This window comes from Nothobranchius furzeri, chromosome 14, assembly GCF_043380555.1.
Source record: "Nothobranchius furzeri strain GRZ-AD chromosome 14, NfurGRZ-RIMD1, whole genome shotgun sequence".
NCBI lineage: Eukaryota > Metazoa > Chordata > Actinopteri > Cyprinodontiformes > Nothobranchiidae > Nothobranchius > Nothobranchius furzeri.
The window spans coordinates 48,187,894-48,215,655 of record NC_091754.1 but is presented as its reverse complement, the minus strand read 5'-3'; the positions used below and the strand labels follow the sequence as shown (position 1 = coordinate 48,215,655).

General features: G+C 41.5%; 1 protein-coding gene across 1 annotated transcript; it reads left to right on the top strand.

The window, feature by feature from the left end:
• The first annotated feature begins 11 nt into the window (after nt 1-11).
• LOC107380919 (uncharacterized) lies at nt 12-26,858 on the top strand. The gene is made up of 7 exons (XM_070544399.1): nt 12-77; nt 147-245; nt 1,345-1,380; nt 3,266-3,371; nt 5,456-5,644; nt 17,272-17,613; nt 22,582-26,858. Exons 1-7 carry the CDS (start codon nt 12-14, stop codon nt 23,514-23,516), a joined length of 1,773 nt encoding a protein of 590 aa, XP_070400500.1. The 3' UTR covers nt 23,517-26,858.
• Nucleotides 26,859-27,762: the final 904 nt, after the last annotated feature.

The window sequence follows — 27,762 nt, the reverse complement described above, 5'->3', positions numbered from 1 at the left end:
GTGCGCGACATATGTCTGTGTTGATTGGTATATTAGTAATCAAAGACGAATATAGCTGCCTGGGGGTGGCGCTCTTGGTAGGTAGACACCAGCATAGTAGGTGTGAATGTGGGGAACTTGAGACGGTGGGGCACGTTCTTCTGCAGATATTCGGTGGAGCGGCAGCCTTGTTTGGTTTTTTAGGTACAGTGGAGGTGACTGTGTTGTGTCAGCGGATACGGCTGGAGGTGGGGGAGTGGCGCAGGGTGGGTGCACTGTTGCGTTTTCTGTGGATTAGGGTTAGGGGCGGTTTAAGGACTGAAGAACATCCGGGGCTTAATACACGCACGCGCACACACGTGACACGCACTAGTCAACATCATACATGTCTTGTACCACATAATTTTTAATCTGAAGCTACGTATTAAGCATTTTCAGGGCAGAGTATTGTTCCTGTTAGTGTTTAGTGTGAGATGATAGTAAATATTCCATTTCTTTCTCCAACAACTTTACCTGATAGTAAGCTAACTTTAGGCAAACCAGCAGCGCAACAAATAAGACTCACAAACCTGAGTCAACACCAGTCTCATCAAAGCTGGGGTTCTGTTGCTGTACTTTTGGTCTAAAAAACGTCCTCATGTCCATCTTCACTCATGTATTTCAGGCAGAGAGTGTAGAAGAAGCCGGCTGCTGAAGGGCTTCTTCTTCAGTGGTGGAGGCTCAGGCAGACTGTATACAAACTACTGCCAGCTGCTCCCTCTCTGTTGGACTTTGGTACTGCATATTACTTCCACGATTTAGATCCGGGGCTTCAGCCCAAGTAGCCGGGCCTAACGCCGCCCCTGGGCAATAGGGAGTTTAAGTGACTTCCTCATCACGGGTCCCCTGAGGAACAAAAACATGAATGCAAGTCAACGGGGCTAAAAACGCTATTTTCTAATCCGCTTTGCCTTACGCCCTGGATCACACATGTTGTACTACAGTATAAATGAAAAGTAACATGGGTGTTTTGACCATGCCAGTGACGTACTTTGAGATTTATAAGCTTGCAAAAGTTCTTAATTAGCATGACTGCAAACCAGAAATCGGTAAGTCGCATGTATGACGTCACCACATAATCTCCTCCCCCTAGGTAGCTGCTACTTACCACATGACCAGATTTATGGTGTTTCTTTCCTCCTGTGGGAAGTTTGCTGAACACACAGCCCTTTTCTCTCAGTTTTCTCCGTGTCTGGTTCGATGACGTCACTTTCGTGAGGCGCATTTGTAGTCCTGGACTTGTTTTCACACAAAACCTAAAATAGTGTTTCCCCCGTTAGAAAATAAGCACGTTCTTGGTATCAAAATGTGTTTTTAACCCCTTAGCATTCCAGCGTGCCGCCCGTGGGACAAAACCCCATTGTATTCATTTAACCTGGAAATCAAAGGGGTTTAAATTCATGGATGTGAAATCCATGGCACAAAACAAGCGGAATTAGAAAATAGCATTTTTAGCCCCATTGCCTTGAATTAATTTTTTTCGTTCTTCCGGGGACTCAGGTGGGTGTGACTTAGGCTCCCTATAGGGCTTGTGATCACACGTGATTACGCATAGCATTCTGGGATGTTGGAAGGTTGACGAGTGTAAACAAACCATGAAACAAATGGTACTGTCGCACAGAAGAAGAGGATTTGGGCAAAAGGAAATGTTAAACATAAAATCCCAAAAAGGGTGCAGAATATACAGGGATACGTTATATAAAGACGTTGGGGACCGGTATGTGGATAGAATCATCGTTATAAATTGTTTTGATCCATATGAAAGACTCAAGACTGGAGCACCGATGACATATAGTTGCTGCTGCAGTTCTGCATAACGGGACATTTTCGGCTATCTTGTTTGTGGTGTGAGCGGATGTAAACGTCCGGATGAGAGGTAAATGTTTAATTAGCTGGTTTTTTAACTACGATCGGGACAATATTACATGTAACTTGTACCAAGCTTTGTAACCTGTAACATGTTTTGTAACTGTAACTTTCGTTTTGTAGCACGTAACATTTGGTACGTAACACGAAACTTTCATTTTGTTGCTTGCAGAAAACAATCAATGCACGAGTTTCAAACACACATCACAGTCTACAGTTACAAAACTTAAGTCTACAGTTAAAAAACTCAAGTCTACAAGTACTAAACATTTTGTCCCAATTCCAGCTTCCTTCCCAAAGAACCAATGACAGGCTAAGTCTGACCAGCCAATCATGAGTCTTGGATTCCTGTCAAAAGACAATTCCTGTTGGAAGCAAGCTAGAATTGGGACAAAATGTTTTGTACTTGTAGACTTGAGTTTTGTAACTGTAGACTGAGATTTGTGTTTTGAAAGTTGGGATTTTAAACTTTTACATTGATTTTTTTCTGCAAGTTACAAAATAAGTTTCCTGTTACGTACCGAAGTTACATGTTACAAAATGAGAATTACATGCTAAAAAAATAAAGTTACCTGTTACAAAACAAAAGTTATGTGTTACAAAATGAGAGTTACATGTTACAAAATGAAAGTTATGTGTTACAAAATATGAATTACATGCTACAAAAGTCACAGTTACAAAACATGTTACAAGTTACAAAACTTGATACAAGTTCAATGTAACATTGTCCCAATCCTAGTTCCATACACATCGCTGCAGACTTGGGTGAAGTGCAGATTAAGGGTGCAATGGGGGCGTGGTAAACTTCTGCACTTGAGAATTGGGACACCCTACTCACTCGCGCCCCTGGCGAGGAACGAGCAATTGAAGGGTGCGACGGGGCAAGTGTGAGTATTGGGATTGGGCCTTAGTGCAGTTGTGGCAGCAATACGCTTTCGGGCGTCCAGCCTGCCTTTACATTGAAGAAGAAGACGAATATTTAGGTTATATTCATGCTTATTAGTATGTTTACATGTTTGGTCCGTCTGCTGCGTTTGTTATTCTTTAGCACTGTAACGTCTCATTCTTTACAGCACGTTTTGATAGTGTTTAATGAATGCTGTTAGCTGCTGATGCTAAAGCTAACCCTATGAGTGCTGTAATGCACATGCTAAGTGGCTAACATACCTTCAGTTCCACGAGAGTCTGTTTATATTTATATTTAGTTAGCAGTGTATTCCGGTTATGCATTTAGTTGTATTACTTTAACTTAGGGCAGTCTCTTTGTTTCTTCCTAGAAACCACATCTACACACATGTATCTAGCTCTGTTTTCCTTTATGAGTGTAGTGCTACTATAGTCTTACTCAGCTCTCCTGCTTTGTTTCTATTGCAGCTGTTAGCTAAACACGGCTAAAGAAAACCTGCTACCACTTCAGGATCATCCAACAGCTGGGACTGCTTCATCGTGTTTACTTCACCATCTGGATCTGGACAGCATGGATACAGGTGTGTGTGTGTGTGTGTGTGCGTGTGCGTGTGTGTGAGTGAGAGAGAGACTGTACAGATGGTCTCTGCAGACAGACTTAAGTGCAGCACAAACACAAGGAAACATTAAAGGGGCAGTAGAATGGAAAGCCACCTTTACCTTGTTGTAGTTGAATAAAGGCAGCTTGTCTGGTCAGATGTAGCAGACCAAAAGGTCAGAGCCGTGTCTGAGCTGCTGTCTATGTAAACGAGTCATCTTGAAAAGACGAAGGAGAAACGGTTCATTCTGAGAAATGCTGGTTTATGACGTAATAAGTAAGCCACATCTGCATATTCCAACCCACTTTGGAATGCGGGTGGATCACTCATGTTCCAGGATGTACTGGGAATATGTAGATTTTGAATGAACACCAGATCGATCATAGCTTGTGATCCGGTACTCAACAACAAATCTCTCCACAGACTGCAGCTTCTACAAAATGCTGCAGCACGTGTCATCACTAGGACTCCTACCACTCATCACATCACTCCTATCCTGCAATTTTACTGGCTTCCAATCAAACAGAGTTCATTTCCATTATCAATGATATGTACTGCCAGTTTGTATGGGCCAATATCTAGGGCTGCATGGTGGCGCAGTTGTTAGCACTGTTGCCTCGCAGCACGAAGGTTGCAGGTTCGAAACTCGGCTGCGGCCTTTCTGCGTGGAGTTGCGTGTTCTCCCCATGCATGTGTGGGTTTCTTCCGAATACTCCGGCTTCCCCCCACAGATCACAACATGCCCTATAGGTTATAAATTGTAAGTCGCTTTGGATAAAAGCGTCTGCCAAATAAATAAACATAAACATTTTCCTCATTATATTCATACTCATCCAAAGCATCCTCAGTAAAATATCCCAGGTGAGAGTAAAGGCTTATCAGCACAAATCCCTAAATTTGTTCATTTTTTAACACACGATGAACACACAAGGCTTTCAGACGCTTTGGACATCTTCTGTGATTTAGTTTAAACAGTTTTCCCTGTTTCAGCCGTTTGTCCCGCTAAATGAAAAGATCTAGTCTGAAACAGCTCCTCCCTCTCTCTGGCTCTGTGCTGCTGGAGCGAACCGCGGTGGGTCTGACCGGAGCGGTTCAGCTGATCTGAGCACAGTTCAACAAAAGTGAGAGAAATTTAATAAACTTCTAACATTACTGTACTAAAATTGACAAAAAAAAAAAAAACAGAGTGTCATTTTACCTGCAGTTTATCACTCCTGAAGTAAAACTTTACTTCTATGAGCAAAAAAAGCATGAAAATGAATCAGGAAAGCAGAAAGAAATGTTATTTTTCACTTGTTTTCATCACATTTAGCTTGGATTTTATTTAAAATATCTTCTTTTTTATCCATTTGGTGATATAGTTTTGTTGCATTGTTTGATAAAAGAATCTTAAAATAAATGCTATTTGAGATATTTTGAATTTATTTAAATAAGTTTTGAAAATTAATACTGAAATTTATTCTATACTTTTTAGAATTATTTGTTCTATAATTTATCTGGTATGTAAGATTGTTCAGAAACATTTTTACATGTATAAACAAAAGAAAAGTTACTGCATGTGCTTTAAAATTTATCGTGATATGGATTTTAGGCCATATCGCTCCTTCCTACTATGAGGTATTGTGAAGAGGAAAATGCAAAAAGCCAGAGCCAACAATTCAGAAGAGCTGAAGGCCACCATCAGACCAACATGGGCTTTCATAACACCTGAGCAGTGCGACAGACTCCATGCCACGCCGCATTGCTGCAGTAATCCAGGTCGAAAGAGCCCCAACCTAATATTGTAGCAGCTAGAAGGCATTATATAAATACAGGCCTTTTACCAAAGTTTGAGGTTGTCAATGTGTTTAAAACATCTGATTAAATCTAGTAATCCTACATTTTAAAATATGTTTAAAGATTCACTTCAGATGAAAAAGTCACTCAATTCAAAAGTTATTTCATGTTCTCTGAGTTAGTTCTGATCTCACCTACTTAAACCAATAATTCAACTGTTTATTAATATATGTGTGAAAATAAAGTTACAGAGGTTATTAATTCACATCATGTGTTTCTGGTTCCCACAGATGTTCACCAGGTGGTTAAAGAAGAAGCTCCTGAAGATCAGAGTGCTGGTGTGGACCAGCAGGACCCAGAACAGTTCCAAATAAAGGAGGAACAGGAGGAACTCTGGACCAGCCTGGAAGGAGAGCAGCTCCATTTGAAGGAGGAGACTAATCCTGCCAGGTTTCCATTCACACCAGTTTCTATAAAAAGTGAGGACAATGAAGACAAACTTCTGTTCTCACAGCTTCTTCATCAGCAGCAAATAGAAGACAGAGATGTTCCAACCAGCAGCTCAGCTGAGCAGACAACAGCAGAAACTGGTAGAGGAGCAGAATCTAGCAGGAACCCAGTTCTGAACCCTAATGAACAGATATCTGATTCTTCAGAGACTGAAGTTAGTGAAGATGATGTGAATCTAAATGTTGAGTTATTAGACTCTGGGCCTGAAACTGGAGATGACAGCAATGAGAGCAGGTCTTCTGAGTCAGATGTTAAGACTGTCAAAAAATCCTTTAGCTGCCCTGAGTGTGGTAAACAGTTTCTCCACAAGTGGACTCTCCAGAGACATGTGAGAGTGACGAGTCATTCAGCAATAAGGTCTTCAGGCTGTTTGGTTAGTAAGAAAAATGTTAAAATGAAGCAACACGTGGACTCATGCAGGAACGTCCAGAAAGAACCAAAATCATTTAGTTGTGACATTTGTGGAAAAATATTTTGTCATAATAAAAGTTTAAACAGTCACATGGGAGTCCACACAGGACAGAAACCTTTTGCATGTGAGCTGTGTGAACAAAGATTTAGTCATAAGTCAACATTAAGGACTCACTTGAGAGTTCATTCAGGACAGAAACCTTTTGCCTGTGAACTCTGTGGGAAAAGCTTTCATCGAAGTACAATTTTAAACAGTCACATGAGAGTCCACACGGGACAGAAACCTTTTACCTGTGAACTCTGTGGGAAAAGCTTTAATCAAAAGACACATTTAAACACTCACATGAGAGTCCACACAGCACAGAAACCTTTTGCTTGTGAGCTGTGTGAACAAAGATTTAGTCATAAGACAACATTAAACACCCACATGAGAGTCCACACAGGACAGAAACCTTTTGTTTGTGAACTCTGTGGCAAAAGTTTTAATCGAAGTACAATTTTTACCACTCACATGAGGGTCCACACAGGAGAGAAACCCTTTGCTTGTGGACTCTGTGGAAAAAGCTTTACTCAAAGGACAAGTTTAAACAATCACACAAGACTCCACACAGGACAGAAACCTTTTGCCTGTGAACTCTGTGGGAAAAGCTTTACTCAAAGAACAAGTTTAAACAAACACACAAGAGTCCACATAGGACCGAAACCCTTTGCCTGTGAGCTATGTGGACAAAGATTTACCTATAAGAAAAGTTTAAACAGTCACATGAGAGTCCACAAAGGACACAAAGAATGTGTTTAAAGTGCAAGCCACACCCAAATGAACTTTCTTTTACTGCTAAATGATATCTTTTTATATTTTAGACATATAAATGAGTGTCTAAAAATGCTGTAGACAAGTGAGGTCATTATTTTGGCATTTTAGTACATCTCATTTAAAATGTAAACATTAAAGAGCAAGTCACCCCCAAATAAACTTTTTTTTGCTGATAAACTAAATAAACGAGTGTCTAATCGTGCTGCAGACACGTGTCGTCAATAATTTGGCACTTCAGTGCATCTTAGTTAAAATTTAAATATTCTGCCTAAAACTGGCAGTGTTGTGCCATTGTCAGGTAAATACTCTGCACTGTATTTTAATTTAAATCTGCCACCGCTATTGGCTAAGAAGTATGCTATGATGTAAACTGGTACATTATGATGTCACAATCCTGTCGTGAGCCTGTGTGTGTATTTGTTAGCGGCTCCGCCCTCTCGGTCTGCCAGGCAGCAACATGTGTTGCATTTTTCAAACATGAAGTGCGAGTGGAGTTAGACTCTGGTAGGGGTTGACTTGCTCTTTAAGCTTTAAACTACCAGTGTAGCACCCTCTTCAGGTTAAAGCTCTGCACTACATTGAATTTGAATCAGCCATCATTATTGTCAAAGAGGTATCCTGTATGTCAGCAGTACTGTTGGAGTATACAGGTCCTTCTCAAAAACTTAGCATATTGTGATAAAGTTCATTATTGTCTGTAATGTACTTATAAACATTAGACATTCATATATGTAGCGTAGGCAAATCGATGATTTTTATTTGTTAATACCAGGAAGATGTAATGTTCTATATAAATACAAAATATTAACCTGCTAGGTCTTTCTTGTAATTATTCAGAAGATTCTAGGATTTAATTCAGAAGATCAAGGTTCTTTGCTTTTTCAGTGATTAGAAGAACATCAGACGCAATCTGTCATGTCTACTTCACCCGTTTTGGCGAGGCCCTCTTGGTGGATTCGAAAGTCGCAGGGGTCGGCTGACCTCTGGCACCAGAGGGCTGTAGAATACCGTGGTACCGACTCTTCAGTCCAGAGATGTCTCGGGTCACAACTGCTGGATGGAACCGTGCATCTGGCGGACTCTTAAGGAGTCTAACAATATCAGCTTTGTTTCTGCAGGAACTGTTTGCTCACCATTTTAGGTGTGTTCTTGCTGTGTCGTGGTTCTAATTCCATGCTATCGTTCTATTTTTAAAACAGAAACAGTTTCGTTACCTGTTTTTTCGCTACGTTTCGTCTGCGGCTGCAGACTTCCTCAGGCTGATGCTGATGGTGGCGTCACTTCCTTCTCCGTTTATCCGCGGGCAGCAGAGGACGTTGTCGCCCTCTGCTGCCCGCTCTCCCCTCTCCGACGATGCAGTCCTATGCGCGGTCCAACGTGTTCATGGTCCCACATCCACGTCTCCTTATCTCGATTGCTTCTTTAATCCACCTTTTGTATTTCTGTTGTTCGTTGTTTATGATCCTTGTGTTGTCCCAGTCCATTATATGGTTTTCTCTTATGCAGTGATCTGTTACAGCTGACTTCTTTATTGTGCTTTCTGCTTCTTCTTTTGCTGCTCTTGTGTGTTTTCGACTTGCTTCCTTCTCGCACTCCTTTCTGGAATAGTTTTTATGTTCAGGTTCTTTTTCCAAACAATGCAACAAAAATAGATCACCAAATGAATAAAAGTGAAGATATTTTAAATAAAATCCTAGCTAAATGTGATAAACACTAAATTCTAAATCGTCTGAACTAAAGTGAAAAATAACATTTCTTTCTGCTTTCCTGATTCATTTTCACGCTTTTTTTGCTCATAGAAGTAAAGTTTTACTTCAGGAGTGATAAACTGCAGGTAAAATGACGCTCTGCTGCGTTTTTTTGTCAATTTTATTCCAATAATGTTGGAGGTTTATTAAATTTCTCTCACTTTTGTTGAACTGTGCTCAGATCAGCTGAACCGCTCCGGTCAGACCCACCGCGGTTCGCTCCAGCAGCACAGAGCCAGAGAGAGGGAGGAGCTGTTTCAGACTAGATCTTTTCATTTAATGGGACAGTGGCAAGGATTTGTAATTAGTTTAGAAAACAATACAGAACAACAAAGAAATAGAAAAAAATACGACAAAACAGCGGCCTTAGTCATTTTGACTTATAAAGTGTAGCTTACTCCTTAGGAGACATCACAGGTGGGCAGTTTCACTGACGGGAGATGTGTCTATTTTGGATAGATCAAGATGATCCGAACGCATCTCTTTTCCGTCAATGATAACACGGGTGCCAGCAAAGTATGCCTTTTCCCCTTTTTCTTTGCAGCTTCAATTACTGGCCGCAACTTGTTTGGCAGTGCTTTGTCTTCGGTAGTTAAATCTTCAGGGAAGCTCAGCTTGTTGTTTCTTAGTTAGTCGCTCTTCTTGACGGCCCTCCACAGCAGGTCTCCTGTAGATCTGTTTGTGAAGCGGATGATAGTAGTTCTTGGTCAATTTGAGGATCCTTGGATTCTTCCCTTACGGTAAACATTATCAATACTGTCTAGGGCTGCAACAAACGATTATTTGGATAATCGATGAATCGGATGGGGTCTCGACACGATTAATCGATTAATCAGATTACATAGGGACATTTTTTAAAACTGCTAGGGAAACGTTATTTTTCTCCTTCCTTCACTTTATTAAACACAACATTATTAGAAAACAGTTCATTAGCAGAAAAACAACATGCCATCACCTAAATTGTCTTATAAGGTGTATAGACAGAGACCCTAAGCTACACCTATCTGTGACCTAAAATGCTTGGTCCAAGTTAAACAGCTTAAAGAGCAAGTCAACCCCTACCAGAGTCTAACTCCACTCCCACTTCATGTTTGAAAAATGCAACACATGCTGTTGCCTGGCAGACCGAGAGGGCGGAGCCGCTAACAAACACACACTCAGGCTCACGACAGCATTGTGACATCATAATGTACCAGTTTACATCATAGCATATTTCTTAGCCAATAGCGGTGGCAGATTTAAATTAAAATACAGTGCAGAGTTTTTACCTAACAACACTGCCAGTTTTAGGCAGAATATTTAAATTTTAACTAAGATGCACTGAAGTGCCAAATTATTGACGACACGTGTCTGCAGCACGATTAGACACTTGTTTATTTAGTTTATCAGCAAAAAAAAAAGTTTATTTTGGGGGTGACTTGCTCTTTAAGGGCAATTCTCATCTGTTTTGTTTGATCTCATCTGTAGACATTTATTATAATTGGGGATGTCAAACAACTAATTTTTAAATGTAATTAAACATAGGCTGTGAATTAATCAAAATTAATCACTATTTCCAAAAATGACTGAAAAAATACCAAATAAAGCAAAAGTAAATGAATGCCATCCTCCTTGCGATGATGCCCTGGGCAACTGCCATAAAGTCACATCAAGAAATGCTGCTGATCATTCCAATGATCCCAATTAGACTCACATTAGGCCACATGAAAGCAACTGAACCCAAAAATATATTAACCAGTATATAACTGCACTCTCACACAACACACCTGCAGCAACAGTTAGGACTCCTCCCTCCCTTTTAAAAGCGTTTTCGCTTCGAGGACATTGTGGTTGTAAAGCCACATGCTAGTGGTCTGGCCCCGGTGTGATCAGCCAGTTTCTGCGGGAATGTGACGGCGGAACCGGTTCGCAGCGGCGCAAGTCCCCCCCCCCCCCCCCCCCCCGCCTATCTAATAGTGTCACGCTTACGATTTTATAGACTTTTTTTTACGAGCTTAGGGCATGTCTAGCTTGTGTAATAATCCGGGGCTTGGATTAGTTTTTAACTTACCCGGACACAGAGCTCTCTCCTTCCTCGCTGATGATTCGGACATGCTTGCGTTTAAGACGCTGCATCATCACTGTAATACTCCCGTGCCATGCTAAGTCTGACCTACAAATGTTGCAGGTAACGAATGTCTTTGCCTGATTTAACTGAAACTGCTCCCAAACTTAAGAAGTTTCTACTTTTTCGGGTCTCGCTGCTCCTGCCATGTTCCTCTTTCCAAACACCTGCTGGTCTGCGCGCAACGCGGGCGGGAGGTGAGGGGGCTTTTGGAAGAGTTGTGGAACACAACGAATCGATGACGCAATTCGTTGCCAACGCTTTTAGTAATCGATTTTCATCTAATTTATCGATTCGTTGTTGCAGCCCTAATACTGTCTGTTATTTTGTGCTGAGATTCGGGAACCAGGGAGCAGCAGATGTTGATGACCTTTGCTCTGATGTCTTCGGGGTTATCTTCAGGAACACCATGGAGGCGAAGGTTCCATCTACGTCCGTACCTTTCAGTCTTGTTTAACTTAAAGTTTTGATATTTGTTGGTCATGTCTTTCATTAGCAGTTTTCACCTTTTTCATGTCGCTTTAAAGATTCAACTTCTGCAAAGGCAAAATCAACAGATTTCTTCAGTGCCTAGATGCTAATTGTGTTGTTAGCAATCATACCCTCCAGGTTATCTGCTCTTGTATTAATTGTGGCAACTATATTGGCCTGTAGTTTTGTTAAAGAAATGTCGCCTTTTTGCTTTTTTTCTTTAGGTTTAACAGGTGTGTCGGGGCAGATGGTGGTAAGGGCGTAAGAGCAGCTTCTTGATTATCAGCATCAGAAACAGCATAGTCATGATCCATGCTAGCTGGGCTGCTGGCTGGAATGGCTGAAGGGTTAGGGTTTAGGAACTAATCTTAGTTCCTTGTTCGTTTGGCTTCATAATGCTGGAATAGGGCGAAAAATAGGTCTGACCAGTAGCTAATTGCGGCCTAGCTGTGCAGGCTTCTTTTGATCCGTGCAGAGGAGCAATAAAGTTGGTATTGGGACAGCAGTCAGATTAGTAAGACTTTAAAATTGTTTCGGAGCAGTCAATATGTAGGTAAAGAAAGTCAAAAAGATGGTTCAAGGGATAGTAATTTAAAACACCGCCTAGCTACGAGGACTAGTGTGTCTCAGTCGCCATCTTGCCGAACTCGCATCGCTGCGGACTTGGGTGAAGTGCAGATTAAGGGTGCAATGGGGGCGTGGTCAACTTCTGCACTGGAGAATCGGGACACCCTACGCACTCGAACCCCTGGCCGGGCCGGCTCCTAAACTTAGCGCTGACCACAGTTTCTGATCTCAGGCTGTCAGAGGAAGCTGCGTCAGGTTTGTCACTGATCACTTTCCAATCTGGAGACAGGTGCAGCAGCTGACCTTTGACCTGTGAGCGACGGCAGCCTGCAGACTCAGAGGACTGATAATGGAGAGGAAGAGCAGGATCTTCTCTTCTTCTACTCAGACCTGCTTCAGACAGCAGAGTGAAGACGTTGGTGGAAGAGGGTGAGGAATTCCTACTTTGGTTCCTCCCAGTCCAACATGGTTCCTTCAGAGCTTTTGGTTCTTCTGGACATGATTTACAGTCTTAGATATGTGTTTCTAGAGAAGGTGTGCTTCTGTCAAACTACCTTGATTCTTTGGAGTTTTCATCTCTTAGACTGAGCTCATCCAAAAGTCCTCCAGATTGAATGAGTGAATCAGTTATTAGTGCAGGTGAAAGAATCAGAACTCATGTTGAACTGGTGGATAGAAAGAGGTTTTCCTCTTATCTGTGTTTATTAAAGACAAGCACAGAGCTGATTAAACTCTGGAGCTTTCTCTTTCACCTTCTTCTCAACAAGATTAAAGCTGTGGACTCAAATCCAAACCTCTCCAGAGTCTTGATGTTCAGACAATTAGCCCACTTGGATCACAGATGATGAGGCCAGCTCATGGTCCAAGATGATTTCTGCTTTCTTCTGACTGAAGCTTCTGAATGGCAGTTTAGTTGATTTTCAAATTTTCTCCATTCAAATGAAAGAAGCATAAAAATTTGTGATCATTATTTTGTAAGCGAGCAAACTAAGAAAATCAGGGGGGGTGGAATCATTTGTTCCTCCGGAGAATTTAGGTGTTGAATTCAGTAACACAGATGGATCAGATTCCTCTTTGTTCCTATACCTGCAACTATGTGATTCCAGTTAAATCTGCTCTTTTGATAATTTCCATCAGATCTTTAACACTATTTTACTATTTTAAGACTCATCATGCCGTCTTTTGAACAGCAAACTGTGATCCACACCTTCACTTCGTCCTTATTGTTGCTGTTCCAGACTCCTGCCCATAAGGTGGCGCTAATGCGCCTTTACGCTGGTCGCCAACCTCCAAATAACCCAGAAGCTGTTAGCACAGCTAGCTTATTGTTGTGTGTGAGGTGAACCTCTGAGGCGCTGCAGCAACAATGTCTTCAGCTCAGTCTCTGAGAGAGTTTATCAGAGAGCGGCTAACTGCTGCTGCTGCAGAAATATTCTCCGAGTTTGAGAAAACCATCGACCGCTACGAGGAAGAGCTCGATCGTCAGCGCAGACTGCTGGAGGTCCGCTGGAAACCACAGATCAGGTTACACAGAACAGGTATGGATCAGCGGCGGGAATCACATGGTTTTACTGTTTTATCCCAGGATCTGTTAAGTTCTGAAGCTTTCTGACACAAAAGAGCTGAAATCAGTCTGCGGTAAACCTTGTTCCACTTTGGAAGAATAAATCGTAACATTTCAGGACGTTTTCAGTCTCATTTTCAGGAACTCCACTAAATCAGTTTAGAAAACACTTTTAAGACTTTGTGAACGTTTCCAGCTGATGTTTTACAATCGGAGACTTGTTTGGAAACGTTTCTGTTATTCTGATCTGTTTGTGGACATCACCAGGTAACAGGGGCGGTTCTAGACCAAATTTTCCAGGGGGCCACAATGGGGCCAGTATTTTTTCATGGGGGCACAAGAAAAAAAAGGGAAAAATTAGGGCAATATCAAAATTCTTTTGTCTCCGCCATATGACCAATTTTGTGCTTGTGCACAATTTTACCAAAGGAAATTCCTAGTACTGTGAAACTACTCACTTTTTTGTTCTCTTCTTTTTCATATCTATCTTTACTATATTTTGGGGATCAAATTTATCAAAACTTTTCCTTTACTTTTTTCCATCTAAGATCTTTTACAGCTGTATTTTACTGAAATAAGATTCAAATAAATTCATAGTAAAAAACAATGAACAAGTAAACTATTACAGCGAATGCAGTAATGGTTTACTTGTGAAAGTAAAACTGGCATGTTTTTATGGTACTCAGATAACAATTCTGAATGCTTCACCGCAACACGAGACTTGAGTAAAAAAATTCTAGTTGATTATTATAGTTTGTGACTTTATTTGAAGATTACATGTACTGTACATATGAAAAATAAACATTCAAACAAATAAAATATGTGCACAGTACAATTTCTTAGTGCAATGCTTTTTGTAGTACACACACACACACAGAGAGAGAACAGCATTATATAAAGCTGTAACAAAAGTACTTTGCATGTACCAAAACAAAACCCTCCTCTCTCTGTTGCTTTTTTCCCAGTTCCTAAATCCACATGGTGAGTCAAACACACTTCCTGCGCTACTTGGTGGGCTAAAATGTCTGCATGCATGACAATAAGTAGAGTCCATAGTAACAGAATATTCAACCCAAGGATGACTTTCATACCAGCTTGGCTGAAAGCTGCGTCTTCTGTCTCCTATTAATGTCACTGGAAATGTCCTCAAATGAGGCTGAGTAGGTGGGTCATCCTTGCACTAGCTGATATCTGAAAGAAAATAAATGTTAGCATGAGGATAAAAGTCATAATTAGTTAATTCAGAGTCTTATTTTATCTATTTATTAAATATAAACAACAGAAATTTTGGTCCAGAGTCAGCATGCCTCAAATGCATTTTACACACAATATGAGCTGCAAGCACAGACGGGTTGTTCAACACCCACAAACCTGACGGTAGTGTACACGGTGCACATGACAGAAGATGTGCCTCTTTTTGCTCCTCACTCTCTCCCTCACAGCCTACATCTTCCTCCTCACTCTCAGGGTGGACAACCTCTGACCTCTCTGGTTCCTCTCCAACCAACTCCTCCTTCTCTCTTTCATCCTGCTTCTCTGCTCCCTCTCTCTGTCTACGCTGTTCTTTATGAACAGCGGTAAAAAAGGACAAAATGTCCCTTTTTCTTTTCATGGCCGCTGATGCTTCCAGTCAGTGCTGCGAGAGAGTCATAGATAAATGAATACTGTGATCTAATCTCAACGTGTCTAAAGCTTAAAATGCAGCAACTTCATTTTTATTTTACAGTTAATGTTACAAAGGAACAACAAATCAGCATTAACTGTGGATAGACTCAGTTAGGAACTTAAAAGTAAATGACAGAAACGCGCGACTACGATCAAAACACTGATGTCAGGAAAATAAACTGTATTGCTTACCTTCGTCTCTTAGCGTCTTTTCCGTTAGTCGTGCTCAAGAATTTTTTCGGGTCTTATTTAAACTTTTTAATCTTTTATTAAAAAATCCACCGGGTAAACAGTTCTGTCCACAGAGTGTGCTGCGCTCTAAAGGCTCCGTGTGAAACGCTGCAGCGCATTAGTTCCCGTCTCTGAGGCAGCGCAGGAAAAAACTCTGATCTCGTCAGCACAGGGGCCATAACAGGGGCCAGGGCCGTTTCTATTGAGGCCCAGGCCCCTGTTTAAAACCGCCAATGCCAGGTAAAGATGCCAGCAGGTACAGGCTGATTCCATGAAAACATCCTCAGGCATCAGAGACTGAAGCATCTGAGGAAGGTCTGGATGTTTATTTCTCTATAAAAGCTCACCTGGAGCTTCTGTGTGTCCATCCCTGACGTCAATAAGAATTAAATCAATAAATCTGATAGACACTAAGTTAGGGCTGCACGATATTAGGAAGACCTGCGATATTCGATAACAGTGATTAATATTGCGATGACGATATTACTTGCGATAAATAACAACTTAACTCAGGACCAAAGATAATCAAACAAAGAAATAAAAAAATCATAAAAATGAGAAAAGCAAAAATGTGAGGAAAGGGAAAAAGAAAATGAACAAGAAAAGGCAATCAGTGGATCCCGGGAAAAGCAGAACAAAGCAAACTCAGGTGTTTGCTAACCATCAAAATTAAGTACCGTCCACCTCAGGGGTGGGGAGCTAACCTATGAGAACCCACCCATTTGGCCAAATGGGTGAAGAGCTCTATTTGATTTGTTAAAAAAAACAATGCTTCCGTTTGAATGACAGAATGTATTATGTGTGGCAAACATTTGAGCTGACAATTCATTACGATATTTATCTGTTCTTTGCGATATACATATTGTGCATGCTGATATCGCGATAACGATATATTTACGATACACTGTGCAGCCCTACACTAAGTCCAGTTCTGCTGTCGGCCAGTCAGACACACACACCTGCAGCTGGACAGTCAGACACACACACACACACACACCTGCAGCTGGACAGTCAGACACACACACACACACACCTGCAGCGGGTCAGTCAGACACACACACACCTGCAGCGGGTCAGTCAGACACACACACACCTGCAGCGGGTCAGTCAGACACACACACTCACACCTGCAGCAGGTCTGTCAGACACACACACACACACACCTTCAGCGGGACAGTCAGACACACACACACACACACCTTCAGCGGGACAGTCAGACACACACACACACCTGCAGCAGGACAGTCAGACACACACACACACACACACACACACACACACACACACACACACCTACAGCGGGTCAGTCAGACACACACACACCTGCAGCAGGTCTGTCAGACACACACACACCTGCAGCGGGACAGTCAGACACACACACACCTGCAGCGGGACAGTCAGACACACACACACACACACACAGCTGCAGCGGGTCAGTCAGACACACACACACCTGCAGCAGGTCTGTCAGACACACACACACACACCTACAGCGGGTCAGTCGGACTCAGACACACACACACACACACACACACACCTACAGCGGGTCAGTCGGACTCAGACACACACACACACACACCTGCAGCGGGACAGTCAGACACACACACACACACACAGCTGCAGCGGGACAGTCAGACACACACACACCTGCAGGGGTACAGTCAGAAAAACACACACACACACACCTGCAGCGGGACAATCAGACACACACACACACACCTGCAGCGGGTCAGTCAGACACACACACACCTGCAGTGGGTCAGTCAGACACACACACACCTGCAGCAGGTCAGTCAGACACACACACACACCTGCAGTGGGTCAGTCAGACACACACACACCTGCGCGCACGCACGCACGCACGCACGCGCGCACACACACACACACACACGCACACACCTACTGTTCTCATCTCTGATTGTTGAACTGTGTGAGGTTTAAGAGTTCATTATTTTCCAGAACGTCTTCAGATGCATCTTTCTGTCACATGAATCAGCTTTTTGTTTGGTCTGTTTGTCCAGAACTCCCACTGCATGATGTCAGGACAGATGAGGAGGTTCTGACTGACCAGCAGCTCTGGAACCAGGAGGGGACCTCCAGTCTGGAGCAGGAACAACCAGAAACGCCTCAGATGAACAGCGAGCAGGATGAGCCAGAAGGTTTGCAGATTCTAGAACAAGAGGAGTTCTGCATCAGTCAGGATGAAGAGCAGCTTGGACTGAAGCTGGAGAACGTCACCTCCTTTGTGACTCCTGCTGATGAGGAACGAGACCACGATGAACCAGAACCAAACAGACACCAACTCATTTCTTCAGGGTGTCCTGAGGCAGACTTCAGGGTTGCTGCTCCTCTGGGGTCAACAGGTGAGAGGGGGCTGTGGTCATTTTTCTTAGTAGAAGAAGCACGCCATAATTGATTATATTATTATTAATAATATTAATAATAATACATTTGATTTGTAATGCACTTGACGTCTCGCTGAAATCTCAAAGTGCTACAGCGGAATTCAAGTCATCTATAATGATTATAGTGAAATGCGGTTTTGTTCTTCCGACCGCGGCACCGGCGGCGCATCCAAATTCACCAGAGTGGGACGCGTCGTCCACATTCATGAGTAGGAAATATTGGTCTGCATTTTTGTGGTGTTGCAGGGCTGAGGGCGGGAGCTCTCACCGGAGACCCAAGCCCGACGGGTTCAGCCGGTAAATCATGTTATCAGAAAGATGAAACCATCCACCTGTTGCCTAGACCCACTCCCAACTTTCTTATTAAAAGATCACAATGATGACACGAGCCCTCTCATCACTTCTGTTATCAGTCTCTTCAAACTGGCAAAGTTCCTTCTGCCCTGACGAAATCCATTGTTAGACCACCACTCAAGAAGCACAACCTCAACCCTGAAGACCTCTCCAACTACAGACCTAGCTCTAAGGAGAAAGTTGTCATCCATCAACAGGACCACCTCGAACTAAATAATCTCTATGAAAATTTTCAGTCCGCCTGCTGCTCCTCTGTTCACATCAGGTGAGAATTTTCGACGTGCACTTCTGCTCGCGCCCACCCCTTTAATTATCACATTATCCCTCAAATTATCACTTTAATCAATCTTGGTGTTTTATTTTGAAATTTTTCTTTATTCTGTTAAACGTACCGGCCTGCCTTTTCTGTTTTGGTTTAAAATTCCTGCCAGAATTGACGTGACTCGCGAAAAAAAATCTAGCACGTTTCACAGTTGACGTGATCGAGACCATAGGTTAACAAAGGCGCCGAATAGAAGCGTTCTTCGTGCCGCGGCGCATCATCGCGCTTCCGCGTCTGATGTGAACGAGGGGTTACTGACAAAGTCCTCAGGTGGTTCCAGTCAGATCTTACCAACTGCACCATGGGTCGATCGGCCTCAAACCTCCACGAAGTTTCGTGTGGCGTTCTCCAGGGGTCAGTTCTTGGACCTATTCTTTGCACCCTCTACCTTTCCCTGTTAAGTAAAGTCATTAGACTTCATGAGTTCTCACTCCATTGCTGTGCCAATCAGCCACCGATCTTCAGCCACATCCATAACATCTTCACCAATCGACCCGTCAAAACTCACTATCTGTCTGGAGGAAATAAAGGTAAGGTTGGAGTAAAAGTTTCTCCAGCTAAATGGCTCCAAAACTGAAGCCATCTTTACTGGTACCCCACATTAGACCAAATCATCATCCTTAACGACCATCTCCTTCTCTGGCTCCAACAAATCTAGGTGTAAAAATGGACCCTCAACTCACATTTGAATCCCACATTAATCATTTCTGTAAAGCTACAGTTTTCCATCTCTGGACCATTTCAAAACTTTGTAGCGTCCTATCTCTGTCCAATGCTGAAAAGCTAGTCCATGTGCTGGTCTTCTAAAGATTGGACTACTGCAACGCGCTCCTCATTGGGATCTCCAACAAATACATCCAGAATGCTACAGCCAGAACCCTAATGAGGGCTCACATACATAAATACCTCAATCTGTTCTTGATTCAAAGAAAAGCTCAAGTCTAAATATTCGAAGTTGATGTCAAAGCCGCTTGTCACGAGTTTTTGTTGTTTTGCTCAGTCGCAGTAACATCCCGCCCACTAAACCAATGCGATGTTTGTCAAAATAAGTCATCAGTAACTGATCGTGTCATACCGCCATGGTAAAATAAAAGCTGCCACACCTATAGAATACATTTTTGCTGATTTTAAAAGATATTGTAATGACTAACTTGTTATTTCTGTTTCGGATCTATATCCCGGGTTACTGTTGGCCACAGCCCACGCCTTAACTCTAAACAACTGAACCGGAACTCTCCACACAACCGGCCAAGAACACCCCCTTCAACATAAAAGTCCAACCATAACAAACCGTAACCTCTTACACTACTGGAGAACAATGTAAAGCGTGAAATATATAGCCTACATTTGTGCACTTAGACTAACCATAATCGTAGTTTGAAATGAATTTAAATATGAAACATTCAAAATTTACTTTTATTTTGACAAAGCCACTGGCTTCTTCCCGTCTAGCTGGGGTGCTTCGAGTGTGCTTCTCATGAGAGACGGTCTGAAGTAGAGGAGAAAATCTGTGTCCCACCTTGACAGTCTCCCATTTCGAGTTCAATATTTGTATAAACTGTGGAAAAAGCAGGAGGCGGGACTTAAACACAGTTTCAGGTTCAGAGCACGCCCACGCTAAACCAGCAACACTAAATGAAAGGGCAGGGTGAACACAAATGATCAAAAACTGAATAAAAGACCAAGAACAGATAGATAAGTGGAGGAAATATCTTATTTTGAAACATCAGAGGTGAAGTAACGTTTCAGAAGCGAATAAGGGGCGTTCCCGTTTACAAATCAAAACGCCCCTTTTAGCGGCTGGCCGGATTACTCTGCTGCCTGCAGTCACCCCCCCCCCCCCCACACACACACACACACACACACACACATACAAATATAATCTCACTGCACAAATAAAAACACACAAGCATCAAGTGTGTGTGTGCGTGCGTATGTCAGAAGGCTGAGCAATAACCTGTAGAATAATTAAAGTCATCATGCTAGAGCAGCTTTCTCTGTGGTGGACCACACCAGCTTCTGCCACTAGGAGCAGAGAGGGATAATAAATAATAATAGTAATAATTAATAATAATAAATCACACACAAAGTTGTAAGATTTTTTATTTCCTTTGTGAACTATGTAGTCTGTTGAGAGTTTTAACGCTTTAAATCTGTTAAATGGAGCTGCTGTCAGGAACAATCTTAAGTTTCAGTTTCCCGTCTGAATGAATGGCTGCTGCAGCATGCAGGTGTAGACTCAGTCATCCTAGACATCATCCTGGTGGTCTTAATGAAAACAGCTGGACCTTTCTGGTTATGTTGGAGACCTTTAACTCTCAAAAACACGTTTTTGTCTAAATGAAGGTGACGTTATTGTTCATAGAGTTAAAGTTCATGTTGAAGTTAAGATTATTTTATCAAGTAGGACCTGTGGTTGGCTGGCTCATTTAATACATGTCATGTCTTGAAAAGAATTGGGAATCAATAGGAACCGGAATCGAAATGAGGAATTGGAATAGTTCAAATTGAAACGATGCCCAACCCTACCAAAGGCATAAAGAGAAGGTATAAAGAGAAGGCATTTGTCAGGGTGTGGGGTTGGAGGAAGGTTAGGGCCCAAGGTGCAGACCCAGGATGACACAAGGCAGGAGTAGTGAAAAGTAAAATTCCTTTATTTAGGAGGTAAATCCAAAAGGCTGGAAGCAAAAAACCAAAAATCAAAAAGTCCTAGAGGCAAAACCGGGGAACATCCAAAAATTCACAAGAGACCTAGAGAATATATCCAAATACCAAGAGAGAGAGGGGGGGGGGGGGGGGGGGAGGAGACAAGGCTGACACAAACAATAAACCAACACCACAGTGAGACGCAGACAGGGTTAAATACACTGGGGCAGGATGATTGAAAGATAAGCTGCAGGTGCGTGGGGAGAGAAACCTAGTGAAATCAATTAACTAATCAGGGAGAGGAAAGTGAGCTGAGGAGGGGAAAATAACATGACCTAGGAATAAAACAAAACCTAAAGACTAGAAGAGCAAGATAAATAACTAATGATCTTAGGAGGAAGGAGAACTAAAAACTGCTGGGGAAAGAAACAGTAAAAGAGACTAATTAAATGAAAAGCTGAACCTATAGAAAAACCACAGAGGGGTGACTAGGGGAGACCAACGGGAGCGCAGGACCTGGGGGATACCTGGGGACACATGAGGGAGACGCAGACCATGACAGTTTTTTGTGTGAGAATTGCAACATTAGGAAATTGCTGTGTTACTTGGTGCAAGAAACAATAAATAACAAGCAAAATTAGAATAAAGAAATAAACACAAAGGAATGATAGTATATGGATAATTACTGAAGAAGTCAGTGTTGGTACTGGTCAGAGCAGGTCAGTTCAGGTGCAAACACAACACAGGACTGAAGCAAAGCAGCTGGAGTGGGCGGGTCTACGATTGTCAGTCATGGGTCCGACCGCAGAGGGGAAGAAACTGTTTTTGTGTTGGGAATAAAAATGGAAAGAAACGGTCTTGCTTGTACTGATGCAGCATTTGAAAAACACGTTAGCCCCTTCTTTTAACTTGTAAAAAAAACCTTGTTTACAGTAATAACTACGACCAATGTTTGATTATCCGCCTCATTATTTTTAATTAAAAAAATTGCTTTGAAGGCACATTATCCCAAACAATTAAAATGTGATTAATTACAAAGCTTCTAATTAATTAGTTTTTTAATCAAGGCGCATCAAAATACATCAGCTGTAAATGCATTAAACATTTTATTTGCCGTTTCAAAAGACAGAACAGGCTTCTCTTACGTTCTCATGTTGTCCAACACCAATGTTTTGGGAGCTGTACTACATTGAATGAGTGAGCTCTGTGCATTAATTACTGACGAGGAGGAGGTACCCGGCGTGTTGGTATGTGATGCAGAGGGAGTCTGACCAAGTGCCCGTTGATGTGAGCATGGAGGGAGATTGAACTGGAAAACCACAAACAGCCAGTTAAATTACGCCTCGTTTAATGGCGTAATTTTCTCACATCTTTGATCCAATTACAACAGGGTTCTATATTTACATAAAGGAGGTATAATTCTCTGCTCCTGTAGCTTAAAAATATTAGAAACACGACAAATGTTATTATGGTACATTTATAATTTGTAATGAATTGCGGTTAATCGTGAGCCATGTGACTAATCATGATTCGAATATTTTGTCGACTGATGGCTCTTATTGTTACAATAATCAATGCTTTCTTTTGTCTTTAATCCTGTCTAGAACTTCCACGGCATCCTGTTTGTGAAAGGGAGGAGGTTCTGACTTACCAGCAGTTCTCCAACCAGGAGACCACCTCCAGTTTGGACCAGAAGGAACCAGAACCTCCACTGATCAAAGACGAACAGCAGGAACTTTGTTTTCACCAGCATGAAAGGCCGTTCATCCTGAAGCAGGAAAATGTTACCTTCATGTTGACTCCTCCTTTTGAAGAAACAGAAAGCTGTGAACCAGAACCAAACAGGAACCAGCCCTCGTGTCAGAGTTCTACTGAAGCTGAGAACCAAGATCAGAATGGATTCAGGAATGAAAACCCAGAACCAAAAAGCAACGAAGAACTGACACAAAATAAAAGAAGTCAACAAACCAAAGATGACAGAGACTGGGTATACAGTCAGAAACGAAAAAGGCACCAGAGGCCTCACAGAGGTGAGAGACCATTTTCATGTAAACTCTGTGAGAAATCTTTCAGTCACAAGTTAGTCTTAACTCTTCACATGAGAACTCACACAAGTGAAAAGCCATTTCCATGTGAAGCTTGTGGTAAATGTTTTCTCAACAGTAGTTCCTTGATTAAACACATAAAAATGCACACAGGTGAGAAACCACATCCATGTGAAGCTTGTGGTAGTTGTTTTATTAGCAGTCGTACCTTGACTAGACACATGAGAACTTGCACAGGTGAGAAGCCATATCGATGCAAGACTTGTAATAAATGTTTTGCTGAGACTAGTGCCCTGAGTAGTCACAGGAAAACTCACACAGGTGAGAAACCACATTCGTGTGAAGCTTGTGGTAAATGTTTTACTGGCAATAGTACCTTGACTAGACACATGAGAACTCACACAGGTGAGAAACCATTTCCATGTGAAGCTTGTGGTAAACTTTTTTCTCGAAGTGATCACTTGAACAGACACATGAGAACTCAACACAGCTGAGAAGTCTTTTCCATGTTTGATCTGTAGAGCGAGATTCAACCAACATTTTCTTTAACTTCTCACGTAAAAAGTCACACTTGATATTTAATTAACAAAATGTTTGTTAATTTTTTTTTCCTTCAAAAGCAACCCGACTGAAACACGAGAATTTATAAATTTAGGAAGAAATGGGATTTAGACAACATTTATTACTGAATGCATTTAGAGTATAATAGCATAGTTTAGCAAACAGGTTTTAATGGTTCAAAGCTAGGGCTGCACTATATTAGGAAAACCTGCGATATGCGATAACAGTGATTAATATTGTGATGACGATATTATTTGCGATAAATAAAAACTTAACTCCAGAACAAAAATATTCAAAAACAAAGAAATAAAAAAAATGACATAAGCAAACAATGTGAGGAAAGGGGAAAAGAAAATTAACAAGAAAAAGCAATCAGTGGATCCTGGGAAAAGCAGAATCAGCAGAAAGAGCAGAATAAATCTAACTCAGGTGTTCACTAACCATCAAAATTAACTGCCGTCCGCCTCGGGGGTGGGGCTTCTAACCTATGACAGGGTATCCGCGGGTCCTTAAAAAGTCTTTAAGTGTCTTAAATTTGCTTTTCCAATTTAAGGCCCTAAAAATCCTTAAAAATGACAAATAATCCTTAAATACAGTTTCCAAAGGTCTTAAATTACCAAAGACCCAATAAACAACATTTTTTTTATTTCTATAAAATTTTTGTGAATTTCTAGTTAGTGTTCAGCTTTTTTTGTGTATGATGTTGGCATAAGTGGAACCGTACACATTCAGTTGGTTGTGAAAGGGGGCTATTTTAAATGAGCACATTAGCTGATTAAGCTAGTGGGAGCTTGCGCCATGGGGAAGTGCAAGTTTAATGGTAACTGGATGGCTAATCCCACATTCGCAACATGGTTAGCACCAGTTCCAGGCAATAGCTGGAAATTATAGCTTAAATTTAATTTTAAAAATAGCTTAAATTTGGTCAAAGTGGCCTTAAAAAAGGTCTTAAAAAGTCTTCATTTGGCTCCCTTAAACCTGCAGATACCCTGTATGAGAACCCATAATGGGTGAGGAGCTCTATTTGATTTGTTAAAAAAACATCATGCTTCCATTTGATTGACAGAATACATTATGTGTAGTAAACATTTGAGCTGACCATTCATTGCGATATGCATATTGCACATGCTGATATCGCGATAACGATATTTGCAATATATTGTGCAGCCCTATTCAAAGCTGACATTTTTTACTTGCAGAGTTTATTTTTGTCATTTAAGATGTGTTTCTGTAGCTCTCTGTTTCCTGTTTAATAAAATAATCGATTTATGTAATAAAACTTTGAGTTAATGTATATTTGTAAGTTTTTCAGTTTACACACAATTTTGCATAATTTATGGTGATAAATTATTTCATGAAACAAATGTGTGGGGCCGTTTGAGAGTCGGTTCATTTTAGTAAGCTTATTTCTTTGGGCTCTAGGGCTTTTTTTTATTTCAAGAAATCCGCTAAAAAATGACATGCCCACACTTTGAGCAAATATATGTAACCACATGGTCCTTTACATAATTTTGGTCTTATTTCAAAGGGAACTTTTGTGGGATTTGCTGAGATGTATTAATGTTAGTGTACAGCTGGGAAGTAAGTCATCAACACAATAGCATTTTTATCAGTAAGGGTATTTCTAAGTGGCCTATTGACACAAAATTTGCTCCACGTACCAAAATCAACTCAAGTATTCAATTTATGCAAAGGCATCTAAACATTTAAGTCCATAAATTGAGTTATGTGTAATAAAGTGAAAAGACACAGGGAAAAAGTATTAACCACATGAAGAGAAAAAATGGCATAAAAAGCCAGTAGATCACCTGCAATCTGTCAGTGGGTATGGAATGGGGGTAAAAGCAAAAAAACTCTTCCAAGATCTTTGTAACTTTATCCCTTAGTCCCAACTCCAATTCTAGCATATCATCTCTGCTGAGCTGCCTCAGTGGCCTCCAACTGTGGCTCTCCGACAACTCACTGCTGCTAACTGAAGACAAAACTGAGTGTGTTGTTTTTACTCCCTTAAACAACCCAGGTGTTCTTGTGACCGACCTTGTTTGGCCATTAGACGTAGGCAACACGTTAGAAACCTCGGTGTAATCTTCGATGAACACATGAGTTTCGACAAACAGATCAATGCCGTAGTCAAGTCAAGTTTTTATCAACTTAGGGCTGTTTCCAGGCTGAAACAATTTTTAACCCGCTCTGAAATGGAAAAAGTAATTTATGCCCTTATAAGCTCACACATCGATTACTGCAACGCCCTGTATGTCTGTTAATCCAAGTCCTGCATTGCTCGTCTTCGGCTAGTCCAAAATTCTGCAGCCCGTCTCCTCACTAACACACTTAGGCGGAGCCATATTACTCTTATTCTCTTAGAACTTCACTGGCTTCCTGTGTTTTTCAGAATATAATTCAAAATTATACTGTTCACATTCACGAGTATCCATGGCCTCTGTCCTGCCCATCTCTCGGACTCCTTGTTATACACGGTCCACTAGGTCAACGGGGAAGATTTTTCTTGAAGTCCCTCGATCTAGATACAAGCACTGGGGTGACCACTCTTTTTTCAGTCGCGGCTACAGCAGTCTGGAACAAACTTCCTGATGACCTGCGTTTGACTTCCGAGTTGTCTTTGTTCAAGCAAACCTACCTTTTCCAACAGGCGTTTATCAGTTGCTGTCCTCCGTTGGCTCTCTTAATCTCTTTTTTTAACTTTCTCTTCACCTTAGTTATGTGACTTTATATTGTATTTACTCATACATTATTGTTTTATGAGTTTTTACTTGCACTGGTTTTATGTAATATCTTTTATGTCCTGTAAAGCACTTGGGTCACCTTTCATGGTTGTGGAAAGTGCTATACAAATCAACTTGATTATCTTTGAAAAGAATTTTGATGGGAATGGTTATTGCTGGGTTTCACTCACGTGACCCTGCAGTCTCATGAAATTCAAACACGATGGATGAAAGCAAGTAGACTAAGGCTTTAAATGGGATTGCACAGATGAAATTTCGAAAAAATATATATCTTCCTTTAGGTTATGGCCCATATAGTTATTAAAAGTGGGACTTTTCATACATTCTAGAGGATATACCCAGCGCCAAAGCGATCACGATAAACTATCTCGCGCGGCATGCCTCATCTTACACTGTAAACCAAATGAATGCTGTTTATAAGCCTGGAATCCTGCAACTATTTTATTTCAGGTTGAGGTAACCATTTGGTGACCCAGAGAAGGTTTAAATGGCTGTGTCTTTGTTTGGGTAAGTAATGAGTTCATTAGCTCAAGATGATAATGTTGCCAATAATGCTTACGAGTGTGTTTATGTGCTAGGATCTACTTTTAAAGTACTTATTATGCCTTAAAAAAATCTGGTACATTTGTTTAATTTTAATAATGTATTAACTCCACATTACAACACTAAGCTAACTGCTAAAAATATTAGCAATCTGAACGCTTTTGTGGTACAATCAAGCTAGAACGTATGAAAACACAAATTGTTTACCTCAACAAATTCATAATTTTACTTGTTTTTTAAAGGTGCAGCTTGACGATGATTATTGAAATGTGGCATGAAGTTAGCTGCTAAATGCCTTTTTCACCACAAAGGGTTAAAAGAGCCATCACACCACTTGTTTGAGTTGCTTAAATCCATACCATGCTACTCTTCAAAATTTTTAAATTATTTTCCTGAGCTAGCATGTGCTAAAATGACCCTTTACAGAACAGCTCCGGTCCTGGAGGGCCGGTATCTAGCACGTTTTAGTTTTAACACACCTGATTTCAATCAGCCTGTAATTAACAGGCTTCTGCAGAGCCTAATGAGCTGCTGCACAGGTGATTCCACCACTGAATCAGGTGTGTTGGAGCAGAGAAACCACTAAAACGTACTGGCTCTCCAGAACCGGAATTGAATACCCCTGCTTTACAAGGTTAATGAAACATCGCTCAGACCACACTGCCCTGTGGCCAGAAAATCACTCTTGCAACTTCATAGTGTCGGTCTGGACCCTGTTGGACTTAGTAAAACTGGAGCGGACATACCTGGTGCAGCAGTCTTGCCTGGCCTGCCAGAATCCTCCTCTGTTAATTTTCTGCAGAGAAAGGGTCTTGTAACACTCCTATTCAAGTAACCCCACCCCCTGAGAATTCGAACCGAGCCGATCAACGCTGAGCAACGTATGTCACAC